At 57.5% G+C, this 12,175-nt stretch overlaps 1 protein-coding gene across 9 annotated transcripts in view; it reads left to right on the plus strand.

Annotated features, from left to right (window-relative positions):
- ANK1 (ankyrin 1) overlaps positions 1 to 12,175 on the plus strand; it is a 229,778-nt gene that overhangs the window by 214,400 nt on the left and 3,203 nt on the right. For 4 of the 9 annotated variants that reach the window (XM_036011563.1, XM_036011568.1, XM_036011565.1 and 1 more), the window contains 3 exons: positions 1,169 to 1,457; positions 5,714 to 5,797; positions 6,842 to 6,982. In XM_036011563.1, the coding sequence (XP_035867456.1) occupies positions 1,169 to 1,457; positions 5,714 to 5,797; positions 6,842 to 6,982 (514 nt within the window). Of the gene's footprint in view, positions 1 to 1,168; positions 1,458 to 4,454; positions 5,050 to 5,713; positions 5,798 to 6,841; positions 6,983 to 7,243; positions 7,376 to 12,175 lie in introns of those variants that run through there. The other 5 variants (XM_028526395.2, XM_036011567.1, XM_036011564.1 and 2 more) reach the window with 4 other exon arrangements.

The following is a 12,175-nucleotide window of genomic DNA, read 5'->3' on the forward strand; positions in this document are numbered from 1 at the left end:
TGCAGTGGCCTTGAAGTAGAGCTCGCCTGACACAGACAAGGGACAGCGAGGAAGTCATTGTGCCTGTGGCAGAGTGATCAGGGAAGGTGAGGTTAGGGAGGTAATGGGGCCAGAGGTGTCAGGGTTGAGACTCACAGGAAGACGTGGGCCTTTACTGGGTGGACTAGGGAGCCCCTGGAGGGCTCCGAGCAGACTTGTGAGACGACCTGACAAGTGCCGTGGCAGTGGCCGGGCCTAGCAGGGGTAGGAGCAGGGAGTGGAGCCAGGAGGCCTGCGCTGGCGGTGGCATGGGCCGGGACTGCAGCAGCAGTGGTGGTGAGAAGTGGCCGCGTTCAGGCTGTTTCGTGAGAGTGGGACGAAGGTGCCGTCCACTGCAGTGGGGAGACCAGGCGGAACGGGCCTGGGGAGAAGGTTGTAAGTTCGGATTTGACCACACTGCCCTCGAGACGCCTGTTAGAACTCCAGAGCAGAGATGTGGAGGAGGCAGCCACACACCTGCAGTCCAAGGAAGCGGCGCTGGAGACGGACATCTGGGTGTGAGGCGCACAGCGGGTGGGGTGGGAAGCCGTGGGCCGCAGGACTCCCTGAGGAAGTAGGTGTGGATAGAGCTGAGGCCTGGGAGCTGAGCCCTGGGGTGCTCCAGTGTCCAGAAGTCAGGGAGATTAGGAGGAACCAACAAAGGGCACTGGAAAAGAGCAGCCAGAGAGGGATGGGGGACCAGGCAAATGGGGTGTCCCAGAAGCCCTGGAGGAGCCTTTCCCAGGGGAGAGCAGGAGTGCCGTGTCCCTTGAGCACTGAGATGAGGACTGTGGAGTGCGGTGGCCTGGAGGGCCGGAGGGGAGGGCTGCGCTGATGGGTGTGGAGGGCCCCTGATTGGATCTTCGCTGTGAGCCTACGGCCTTGGGAGCCCAGAGTGGGGCTGTCCATGCAAAGGGAGGGGCCCAGTGGCACTGGCCCCGGCAGCCCTCTTCTCCTGGCCAGCATGGGTGGCCCATTTGTAGCTCTCTGAGCAGGGCAGTCAGCTGTGTGGTTTGCGCACACTCTGCCAACCCTTGGGTGGGCTGTACAGGCTGTGTCCTGGGTGACCCAGGGCTCTGGAGGGGCGGGTGTCTGAAAGAGCAGAGACCGAAGGGTGACCAGGTGTCCTTTCTCTCTTCCTGGGCCCCAGACTGCAGGAGTGGGAGGGGGAAGGCTCCATCGTCTCATACCTGCAAGATGCTGCACAAGGTTCCTGGCAAGAGGAGGTCACGAGAGGCCCACGCTCATTCCAGAGAACAGTCACCACTGTCAAAGTGCTGGAGCCCAGCGGGGCGCAGGAGTACGAGAAGGTCCTGGTGGCTGCCGCTGAGCACACGCAGCCCGAGGCTGAGAGCCTGCAGGCTGGCTGGGAACGGAGGCGGCCAGACCCCCGAGAGTGGGCACAGGAGGCGGAGCGCACCTTCTCTGAGGTGGTAAAGGTGAGGACCCTGCACCAGCGCCAGAAGGTGCCTGAGGCCCAGGCGACCTCCTGTTCACTCAGCCCAGAGTCAAGTAGGTTCATTTTCTTCAGAAATGGTGCTGGTGACTTGACTTTCCCTGCAAGCTTCCTTGGCCTTGGTCACCGCCCTGACCCCCACTCAGGGAGGGGCGAGCTGACCCGAGCGGGGCTCCTGAGCATCCAGGCACAGCCAGCGCCGTCACCATCCTCACAACGGCCCCGGCTCTCAGCGGTCATTCCCATCTGGCCGCTGATGGTTGAGCAGGTTGCCCAAGGTCGCAGGGTCAGAAGTGGGCTTTGAGTCAGGCCTAGCTGGCCCAAGGCCATGGTTCTTTTCGGGTTCCTTTTTCCATCACCCTTTAGGAAGGGTTCAGAGCTGAGAGGACTGGGTGTCCGGCTGACCCTGGTCCTCCCATGGTTGGTGTGGCTGTGGACAAGCCTCTTCTCGGCACCTTGACTTCTCACTGGTACACGAGGAGCCGGTGGGTTGACCAGGAGCGAATGGATTGTTGCCAGGGCCAGGGTTCCCCTGGGGGGAGCTCTGTGATTCTGCCGGTGGGCTCACCAAAGGGGAGCAGGAGGCGGGTGGGAAGAACGTTCCCAACACAGGCTCACTCTCCTCTCTCCTCCTCCGGGTTCCTGGCCCCTCCCTCCATCACCTCCCTCTGTCCATATCCGTTTGTCCCACTGAACTGTCTTTATTTGTTCACTTTGATCTTCGTGGCCCATTCTCACTCTCTTGCCCCTCCCCGTTCCCATAGACATCCATTTTAATGTGGTTTTTGAAAAAAGTTTTATTATGAACAATTGCAAATAAATACAAAAACAGGCAGAACATCACACTGACTTTCCGTGCACACTTTGCCAGGCCAGTCTCGTCCGATCTGTACCCCACTCCAGGCTCTCCCTCCTCCCCGTACGATGTGGAAGCACATCCCAGACATCCCACTGATGCATCTTTTTAGTTTATGGGTTCCTGTAAAATCTGCATCGCTGTTCTGTCTGTGCCTTCGTATTCTTCACGCGTGCGTCAGCGTTGTGTTCTGTGTCTCCTTCAGTTTCTTGCTGCTCGGCCTGCGCCGTTTCCTCATCTGCGAATGGCTTTCCTCCTCCCTTCCCGTCTGCTGCTTTCTTCCCTTCTCTCCCCGTGTCCCCGTCTGGAGTCAGTCCGAGCAGGCACCTCTGGGGACAGCAGGACTCGGCTGCCTCTGCAACGATCCTAGGCTGCTGACTGTCAAAGCTGCTAGGAATTAAATCGGGTTTTATTTAGAATGTGTCCTTGCCAAGTATGTGCCTCGGACAGGACAGGAGGCTGTGTCCATTTTTAACCCCAGCCCACCCCTGTGCAGTTTTTTTGCCATCAAGCTGTTCCTTGGTGCCTGCTTCTGCCACTCCCGCAGCAAGAGCTCGGCCCAGAGCGTGGGATCTCTTAACGGGGTTTGGACTCCCGACTGCCCAGGAAAGAGGAAGATACTGTTCCTCTGCAGTCAGACTTGGGGAGGGGAGATTGGGGAGAAAGCAGGACCCCCCCACCAGAGGATCAAGGGAGAAACCTTCTGGGTCTTTTGGTCCCACGGCCTCATTTATAAGTGAGGAAACTGAGGCCCAAGGTGGCTGAGGGCATCTGTCTCCGGGGTCACACAGGGAGCCAGTGTCAGAACCAGGACAGTCCGGATCTCCTTTACCCCAATGGGAGTGTGTGTGGGGGGGGGCGGGGGGGTCAGGGAGGACCATACCTAACACCTCCCCAGCCTAGGGCAGGATTGGATGGTGTGGATGAGCTGCTGACCTAGTCACCTTACAGGACCCCAGTGGGGGACAATGAGGTCCATTTAAGGTGCTGGTTTGCAAAGCATCCGTTTGCTGGTGTATCCGGTGAATCTCTGAAAATAGTGACGGAGAGACAGAGAGATGCCCAGTGATTTGGGACGTGGGGGCGGGACTGAAACGACGGTACGGCAGCCAGTCCCTCCCTGAGGGAAACGCCTGAGGTTGGACTCTGTGTGGCTGGGCCAGAACCCAACATGCTGTGGCTTCTGTTTTTCCAGTGTTTTCTTGTCGAAACGAGGCAGTGAAATCTGACTATTACTTACTCTTTCACTGGGCAAGTTGCCTAACCTCTTGGTGCCTCCTTTTCCTTCGTGGGAAGTGACAGGATCTGCATGGCAGGATCGTGGTAAGGCCGGCCCAAGTTAGCGGGTGCAGTTCTCGTGGGACAGTGCCTGCAGAGCAGCGGGCGCTAGAGCAAGTGTCTGCTGTTACTCTTCACAGTGGCGGCACTTACCAGCCCTGTGGTGCGCACAGCACTCTCGAGAACGGGGCAGGGAGAATGCACCCTGTTTGACAGACAAGGAAACTGAGGCCCAGAGGAGGCGCCCAGCTTTCCCTTGTAGGGTCACTCTGCTGTGTCCCAGGTCTTTGTTCTCTCTGCCACGTGGGCTGCTGCTCAGAGGAACAGCCTGATCCCGAAAGTGGGATTCCTTTTAGCCACAGCTGCTGCGGCTGCAGTTGTGAATCAGCTCTGGAAAGGCGAGTTCCATGTGCGTCGTTCCTGTTCCTCGCAGGCGGCCGCTGACAGCCAGCCTGGGCAGAGCCTTTGAGGACAGGCCTGAAATAGACACGCCCGTTACACGCTTATGCTCAGGGCTGCGTGCCCAGCAAAGGGGCTGATGGGAAGGAACGGCACGGGCCCTGCCACCTGTGCTGGACCCCGCTGCGCTGGGCCCGAGCGTATCACTCATCCCAGGGCTATTTTTGGAGTGAACCCTTCGCTCTCCAGGGCGTCAGCTGGTTCCCCACGAGAGGGGCTGAACGTCATTCTGGTCACGGGCAGGAGCAACCCAGGGAAACACACAAGTAGCTGCATTCCCCAGATGCCTTATTTTCTGGAGTCCCTGAATGGGAACGTTCCCCTGGGCAGAACCGCCTGTAGTTCGCATGGGGGCAGGCAGGCAGAAGAGGGGAGGGGCCGTGGCCCTCTCCAAGCTCTCGGGCGGGGTGGGGCGGGGTCTCTCACTGTGACTTTGACGTGAGCTTTCAGTGCCCAGGACATGCACACCTGCCGGCTTCCTTCTAGCCCAGTTGGACAACCCCAGCAGCTGGTTTGGAAGCTAAAATTACCAGAGGCTGACGTCACCCAGGCGTGAGGGCAGAGCCTGGGGCTGATCAGCAGGAGGACACTCCTGCAGGCAGTTCTAGCGAGAGGCCGGTCAGTTTCCTGCCTAGAGGCCGAGGAGTGAGAACGGAAGGGGCCCCTCGGGGACTCAGGGGTGCAAGGAGAGAATGAGAGGTCGGACCCCTGCAGCAGCCAGGGCCCTGGCTCCCCTGGCCCCCGGAGGGCCGGCCTGGTGAGGATGTGGACTTTCATCACCCAGCTCCTGGTCACCTTGGTGCTGCTGGGCTTCTTCCTGGTCAGCTGCCAGAATGTGATGCACATTTTTAAGGGCTCGCTGTGCTTTGTGCTGAAGCACATCCACCAGGAACTGGACAAGGAGCTGGGGGAAAACGAGGCCCTGAGTGATGACGAGGAGACCATCTCCACCAGGGTAATCCGGCGTCGGGTCCTCTTGAAGGTAACGGCCAGGCAGGAGGCAGGGCTGGAGCTGGAGGTGGGAGCGCCGGGGGCCAGGGCTCGGGGACAGAGGGCACAGTGCTGTGATGTGTGTAGGGGTGCCTGGGGCAAGGCACCGGACTCCAGGTCCTCCAGGTCAGGAGACATGTTGGAAAAGAAGGGATAGGAGGGCCTCAGGGGACAGGCCCTCTGTGATGGCTAAGGAAGCTCAGCTCTGGGCCTTGGCGGACCTGTTCTCATCCTGCTTCTGTCCTCAAGTTACACCAGTGTGCTGTTGTCTGTGGAAGGGCATTCTTCACTGTGAAGTGCTGTAGGAATATAAATTAGGTGCCTCCCTTACTCCCTCAGGGTCTCCTCCATGAAACTTGCATAACTGCCCCTGTTTTGCCTGCTCCCTGGTACTGTTGTGGGGACGAGAACGCGCAGCTCTTGCAAGCTCAGGGCTCCATCCTGTCCTTGGTCCCCATGGCCCCACTGGTGCCTCTCACTCTCGGAGAGGCTGGCTTGGCTGCCCCTACCTGCTGAGTTGGAGTTTCCCACTGGGGTGGGGATTGTCGGACTGTGGCTCTTGATGCTGCTGCTGCTGTTCTATTTCTGCATCCTCTGATCCTGTTCCCAAACTCCCACCTATCAATCCTGAGTTTTCTCCCTTTCTCTAATTGCAGGGGAGTGAGCTTCAGAATATTCCAGGGGAGCAGGTGACTGAGGAGCAATTCACAGATGAGCAGGGCAACATTGTCACCAAGAAGGTGGGTACAGAGAGCCCCCTGAGCTGGGGGGAGGCAGGAGAAGCAAAGGCTAAAAAGGCCAGTCGCACACTCGCCTGCCTGGTGGCTGCCCTAACCGAGGGGTAAGCACGGCTCAGACCGGTCAGTTCAGGTGTCAGGAGCTCTTGTGTTCTGTGATCTGGACATGACATCCCCCGCAGCCACTTTACCTGATTCAGCCTGAACTGAGTTCCCACTACGCTCCCACTACGTTCCAGAAGGACTCACCCCCAGGGAGCAGCCCAGACTCAATCCTGTGATGCCCAGCCCAGAAAAGGGCTGTAAGACAGCAGTGTGGTGGTCCCCGGCCTGTCACCGGCCTCTTAAATTGAAAAGGATGCGGAAATGCATTGAATTGGTAGCAGATTTTAATTCACTAGACAGGAAGTTCCCAATCAAGGATTGGGCACCGTGCTAGGCGCGGGCAGAAAAGAGAAGGAGGAGCAAAAGGAAGACCTTGCACATGCCCACCTGCGGTGCTGCTCGCCCCACGTTGGAGCAGCCCCTCGTGTCTGTCTTTCCTTCTGCGTGCGAGCTTCCTGCGGGCAGGGATCGGGTCTTGTCTGTGTTCTCATCCCCCGCTCCTAGCACATGGTAGGGGCAGAGTGAACAGTTGTGAGAGTACTTGGATGAATGAATAAGGGGGAGGTGGATTGAACTGAATTACTGTAGATGGACAAGCAATGTCCTCCGCCCTGAGGAACTTACAGGCGTAGGAGGAAGACAGACAGCGTAAACTTCCATCGCTACCAAAAAGCAGAGGAAATGCTGTGGGCCGGACAGAAGTTATACATGGCCCAACCTTGGCCATTAAAAACCTGCTGAGGCCCCTCTGCAAATCCTAGTCCCCCTGAGGCTGTCCAGGGCGAGCGTTTCCACACGGTGATGGGAGTGAGAGACCTGTCCCTGTTCTTGCCACTCTGGGACAAAGGCTGCCTCCCCGTCAACACCATCCCCAGGGACTTACTCTTTCCAAGCTCTGTCTGTATGGCTTCACCAGCCCCGTCTCCCTTCCCTCTCTTCCAGATCATTCGCAAAGTTGTTCGGCAGATAGACTCATCCGGTGCTGATGACACCCAGGAGCACGAGGAGGTGATTGTTGAGGGGCCCCCGGAAGACCCTAGGGAGCTGGAAGCTGATATTGATTACTTTATGAAACACATCAAGGTACTGCGGTGGCCGCAGCTTCTGAGGCCCTCACTCTTCTGAGTGGCCTGGCGCCTGTACCTGCTGCTCACCTCCGCACCAGCCCACTCTGGATTCCAGTCTGCACTGTGCTGACTGCCTGGGCTCCCACTCGGGCCTTCCTCCCTCTCCGGGGGGCAGTGTTTCCACTGCCTCCAAATGATGCCTTTCATGCTCTTGCCTACTTGCTGCCCGTCTCTCTGTGCGATCTGTCCTGTATTCTGTCTCTGCTGCTGTCTCCAGGTGGAGCTGAGAGGGAGCAGCCTGCAGCCAGACCTGCTAGAGGGCAGGAAGGGGGCTCAGATAGTGAAACGGGCAAGCCTGAAAAGGGGGAAACAGTGATCTCCAGCACCCCCCTTGATGGCCTCTTTGGAGGTAACACAGCCTTTCTGCATCCTTTCTGCATGGCTTGGTCTTCGTGGAGTGGCTGGTTCTGGCAGTGGCTGCTCCCATCCTCACCCCGCCCCTCTGCTCAGCATGATGCAGGATGCACAGCTGTGGTCCCAAGGCACAGATGCTCACCTCCCCACCTTCTAACTGTGCCTCTGAGTCTCCATGTCCTCTTCAAGAAAACGGTGTCATCAGTATCTCCTGACCTACCTCTCAGGCAGTACAAAAATACAGAGCTGAAAAAATGCGTGGATGAGTGAAAGTGCTTGGTACTCTCAACAGTAATATTATCTTGGAAACCAAGCAACGGGATCTGGGAGATGAGGGCAGGGCATCAGAGAGGGGACCTGAGCCTGCCCAGGCTGTGCCATTCCAACCCATGTGCCTAGGAAGAGCTCCAACAGTGACAGACTTAGAACTGTACTGTCCCTTGCACGTGGAACCCTTTGGAAGTCCCCACCAACGGAAGGCTTCCACTCTCCTTGGTGTTTCTTAAAACCTGTCGCTCCCCCGCTTTCTAGGAAAGGGCAAAGTTAACAGGCCCAGGGGTGCATGGTGTTTTCCCTACGAGTCAGGAGGGCTGTGCGGGAGCATGTGTGAGCACGCATGGGGCGGTGAGGCGGAGAAGCCAGGGCGTGTGGTGATGTGTAGCGAAGGAGATGCGGCGCCGAGGGCTCTCCAGTGGGCCACGCGGTGCTGGGGGCTTCGGCGGCCAGCTCTGACCTCGTCCTCCCTGAGGGATCCTGTACTGAGCTGCCCCGAGGCTCTCCACTGCGCCCAGCTCGGGGCAGCTCAGTACAGGATGCATCGGGGTGGGAGTCGGCAGGAAGCGAGGAAGCACTGTGGTCCCAGCGCAGCACTGACCGGGTTGTTGCCGTTTTGAAACCCCCAGGGCCTGGCTCTGGGCCGAGTGGCAAGCCAGCTCCGGCTTTCTGCATTCGGCACAGAGCAGGGCTGCTGCCTCCGCTCCCCAGCCCCCAAAAGTGCTGACTCTGGGCTTCCCAACATACCTCAGCACTTGGGCAAAAGGGAGGACTGGCAGATCCAGTTATAGGATAAAATTAGACCTGACTCCTCAGCAGCTTAAGGAGGTCACAGTATTAACCCTGGGACTGCCAGGAGGTCCCACCAGGCTGCTGGCTTAGGAGATGAGCTGTGACCAGTCCTGGAAATAATCCAAAGGTGCACATAATTAGAAAAAGCAGAAAGAGTGGAAGCAAAAGTACACTCTTCAGCCCTATGTTCCTTATGGTAGTGGCAGTGGCAGCAGCTGCGGGGGCTTTAAATTTCAGCTTCTGTTTGCCTGGGCTTCTCCTGGCATTCCCGGACAGGGGAGAAGCAGCCCAGAAGCCAGCCTGGGCATAAGGGCAGAACCTAGGGACGTTTATTGTTTTAATATTCTGTCGATGATCTCACTGCACCACCCACATGGCATGTGGGTCCAGACCACTGGGCTTGGGTGTCAGGAACACAGGCCAGCCTGGCTCCAGCGCAGTGCTGGGGCTTCCGCCAAGAAAGGGCCAGGGAAGCGTGATGCAGGGACAGCAGTGAGGGAGCCAGTGATGAGGCGGACACCGGCCTGGGTCCCAAAGAGCCTGGCTTGTGGCCGGCCAGGCCCGCCGGGGCCCAGCAAGGCAGGCTGCAGAGGAGACGGTGAAGGGGTGGAAAGCCCTCTGGCCCTTAGTACTACAACGCACTCAGCCGTCGTGATTTGTGGATTTCATACTTGCAGCATCATCTATAACTCAGATTCATTTTAACCCTCAAACCAACACAGCACTTCCGTGGTCACTCATGGGTGCACCCGCCGTGGCGAGAACGGGGCCGCCCTGTGTGCACGTTCCCAGCCGAGGTCAGACAAGGGCCGGCCCCTTGCTTCAGCTCTCAGACTGCAGGCAAGGGTCTTTCTGCGGTCTCTCTGGTGCCGCAGGTGGATTTTTTTTTTTTTTTTCGCATTTTTGGGCTGTCGGTGATTTCCCTGTTTGGCCTCCCAGGCTGGTGCTGGAAGAGCTGGCTTGTGTTCCTAAGTGCAGGAAGGCTGTGACGTGCCTTAGGGAGAAATGACATGTGTTCAGTAAGCTTGATTCAGGCATGAGGTAGAGCACCGTGGGTTGTGCGCTCAGGGTTAGCGAGGCAATGATGTGCATTAGAGAAGGGAGGTGCCTTTAAGCAGAAGACACGCACAGAACGTGGCCAACGAAAACACCGTGCACAGAGGCTGGCAGGAGCCTGGCGCTGTGTTTTCCTTGGGAGCAATGGCTCAGTATTGGCTAGTCCAGCGTTTGTGGCGGCTTTTTAGAACACCACTGTAGGTGACGAGAATCAGGTGTATGCATTTCACAAAGGGTGAGAGCTGGGGCTTGGGAGTCTAGATGGAAGACCCTACTGCTCCAATATGCAGGTTGTATTACCTTACTCGAGTCATTCACCGGCCCTGAGCTTCCTCCTCCTCAAGGGAGGCTGGAAATAGTCCCTTCCGAGTGCGTGCTGCACCCCAGTAGAAACGTTTGAAGAGAGTCCTGGCAGCCGTGAGAACCATCGTGAGGGCAGAGAACGCGTGGATCCTGGCGCTCAGTCAATTGCAGATCTTATTTGTAGTGTGACCGGGGCGAGGCAGCTGACCTCTGACGCCTTGGGCTCCTTGGCCAGCAAACAGCAATGACACGGGTATTCCCCTTACAGGGTGGTGACGGTGATCGATGAGTTTATGTTTGTAAAGGGCTTGGTAAACTGTCAAGTTCTAATCCACGGTTGCTCAGAGTGCTTTCCACATCCCTGTAACGCAGTCTTCTGAGAGCCTGGTTAAAATGCAGATTCCTGGGCCTTGCCCCAGACCTACTGAATTACAATCCTGGAACTCTGCCTTCTGCATCAGTTCCTCAAGTGGTTTTTATGCCTGTGGAGGAGTTATGAAGACCGATCGCGGTTTTCCTTTGCGAGCCTCCTAGAGGTGATGTGCACAGTCGCAGGCTTCGTAGTTAAAAGGTGAGCTGAAAGGAATGAGGGTTATAGTTCATCCAAAGATGTGGAACGCCCCCAAAGGGTGGAACACCCCACCCCCCGGTGAGGACAGAATAGACCCCAACCGCCCCTTCTGCTGTCCCCACAATCGCTCTCTCTGGGGGAAGAACTGGGCCTCTGAGGCCTGATGTGGGGATGTGGGAGGGGTGCTGCCTGGTAGTTTTTAAGAAGCCAGATAATTGCTGTTTGGGCGAGGCCTGGTTGTTTGAGGTGCAGGGCGGCCGGCCGGAGGGCTGTGGGCAGCAGCTGGGACCAGCTGGGTTCTCGGCAGCCCTCTGTGTCTATTTGGCTCCGCCTCCTGGGGCCTCCCCGAAAGCTGCAGCGTGAAAGGCTGCTGGGTTTTTTGTTGTGTTTTGTTTTCCTATTTAACGGACACTTTCCATTCAGACATGGTGGCTGCAAGTCTTGTGTTACTTCTGACCACAGAATATTTTATTGAGGTTAGAATTTAACAGTCTCAGTGGGAAGGGGCAGGGAGGCAAGGGGCTGTGTTTTGTCTGGCTGTTGGAAGGTGCGGTCCGCCCTCACTCCCAGGCATTGCAGGTGCATTGGAGCCTGGTGCTGGGCAGAGGGAAGAGCCAGAGACACCGGACAGAGGGTGGGAACAGGTGGGAAGGCACAGACAGGTGAATTGAGGAAAAGAACCTGCCCGGTGCGGCCACGAGGAGCAAGCAGCAGGCGCATTTTCTGCGCCCTCTGTGGGGTGAGACCTTCCTTGAGGGGTGTCCGGGCTGGGAGGGAGGCCGGACGTAGCCGGGAGACTGGCACTCCTGCCCTGCCCCTGCTGCTTGCTGCTCCGGTGCCCCGACTGGACCTGCCACTGCCCCTCGTGGAGCCCCAGTTCACCCAAAGAGGAGATGAGCAGTTACCACAGAACGGTCTGTTAGCCTTGAACTTTCTCCCCTGCTCCCTGCCTGGGCAGAACAGTGGGTGAGAGAGGGTAGCCTGTCTTCCCCAGCCTCACGATTTTAGGAGGCCTCTCATTTGAGGTGTGCTTCGCACTGGGGCAGGCAGCGCGGGGTCCACCCGGGGGGGCGAGGCCCGCTCTTGTCCTGGGAGAACTCACGCTGCCGCTGCCACGGGGGGCAGAGTGCACACGTGGAGTGGGAGAGATGGCCACAGACAGCAGCACTCCCGGAGGCCCAGTCAGAGTTACAGCCGTATACCGCTCACGGGTCAGAGCACTTTATACGTCTTTAGCTCTTTTATTTTTAAAAAGTATTTATTTATTTACTTGTTAGAAAGAGGGGAAGGGAGGAAGAAAGAGAGAAAGAGAAACACTGATGTGAGAAAGAAACACTGATTGGTTGCCTCTCATACCCGCCCCCAGCTGGGGACGGAACCCAAAACCCAGGCATGTGCCGGGACCAGGAATCGAACTGGAGACCCTTTGCACCTTTTGCTTTGCGGGATGACGCCCAACCATACCCAGCCACACCGGTCCCCCATTCTTTAGCTCTTTTTAAACATCACAACAATCTAAAGAGCTGCTCTCCTATTATAGCAGCAGAAACCGAGCCACAGACACAGTCCCTAACGTGACCGCCATCACACGGCAGGAAATTGGCAGAGACGAGATATGAACTCAGGCAGTCTGGCTGCAGAGTTCGTGCTCTTAACCCTACACCATGTAACTGCTCTATAGGAAAGGTAGTGACAGGAGGGAAGAGTTTCCAGAGCTGTGAGGAGGGAAATAGGAGTGAGCCAGAGTTATCAGGAAGGCTTTGTGGAGGAGAGGTCTGGAGGGTGGTGGGCAGAACTTCG

The sequence above is a fragment of the Phyllostomus discolor genome, chromosome 11 (assembly GCF_004126475.2).
Source record: "Phyllostomus discolor isolate MPI-MPIP mPhyDis1 chromosome 11, mPhyDis1.pri.v3, whole genome shotgun sequence".
NCBI lineage: Eukaryota > Metazoa > Chordata > Mammalia > Chiroptera > Phyllostomidae > Phyllostomus > Phyllostomus discolor.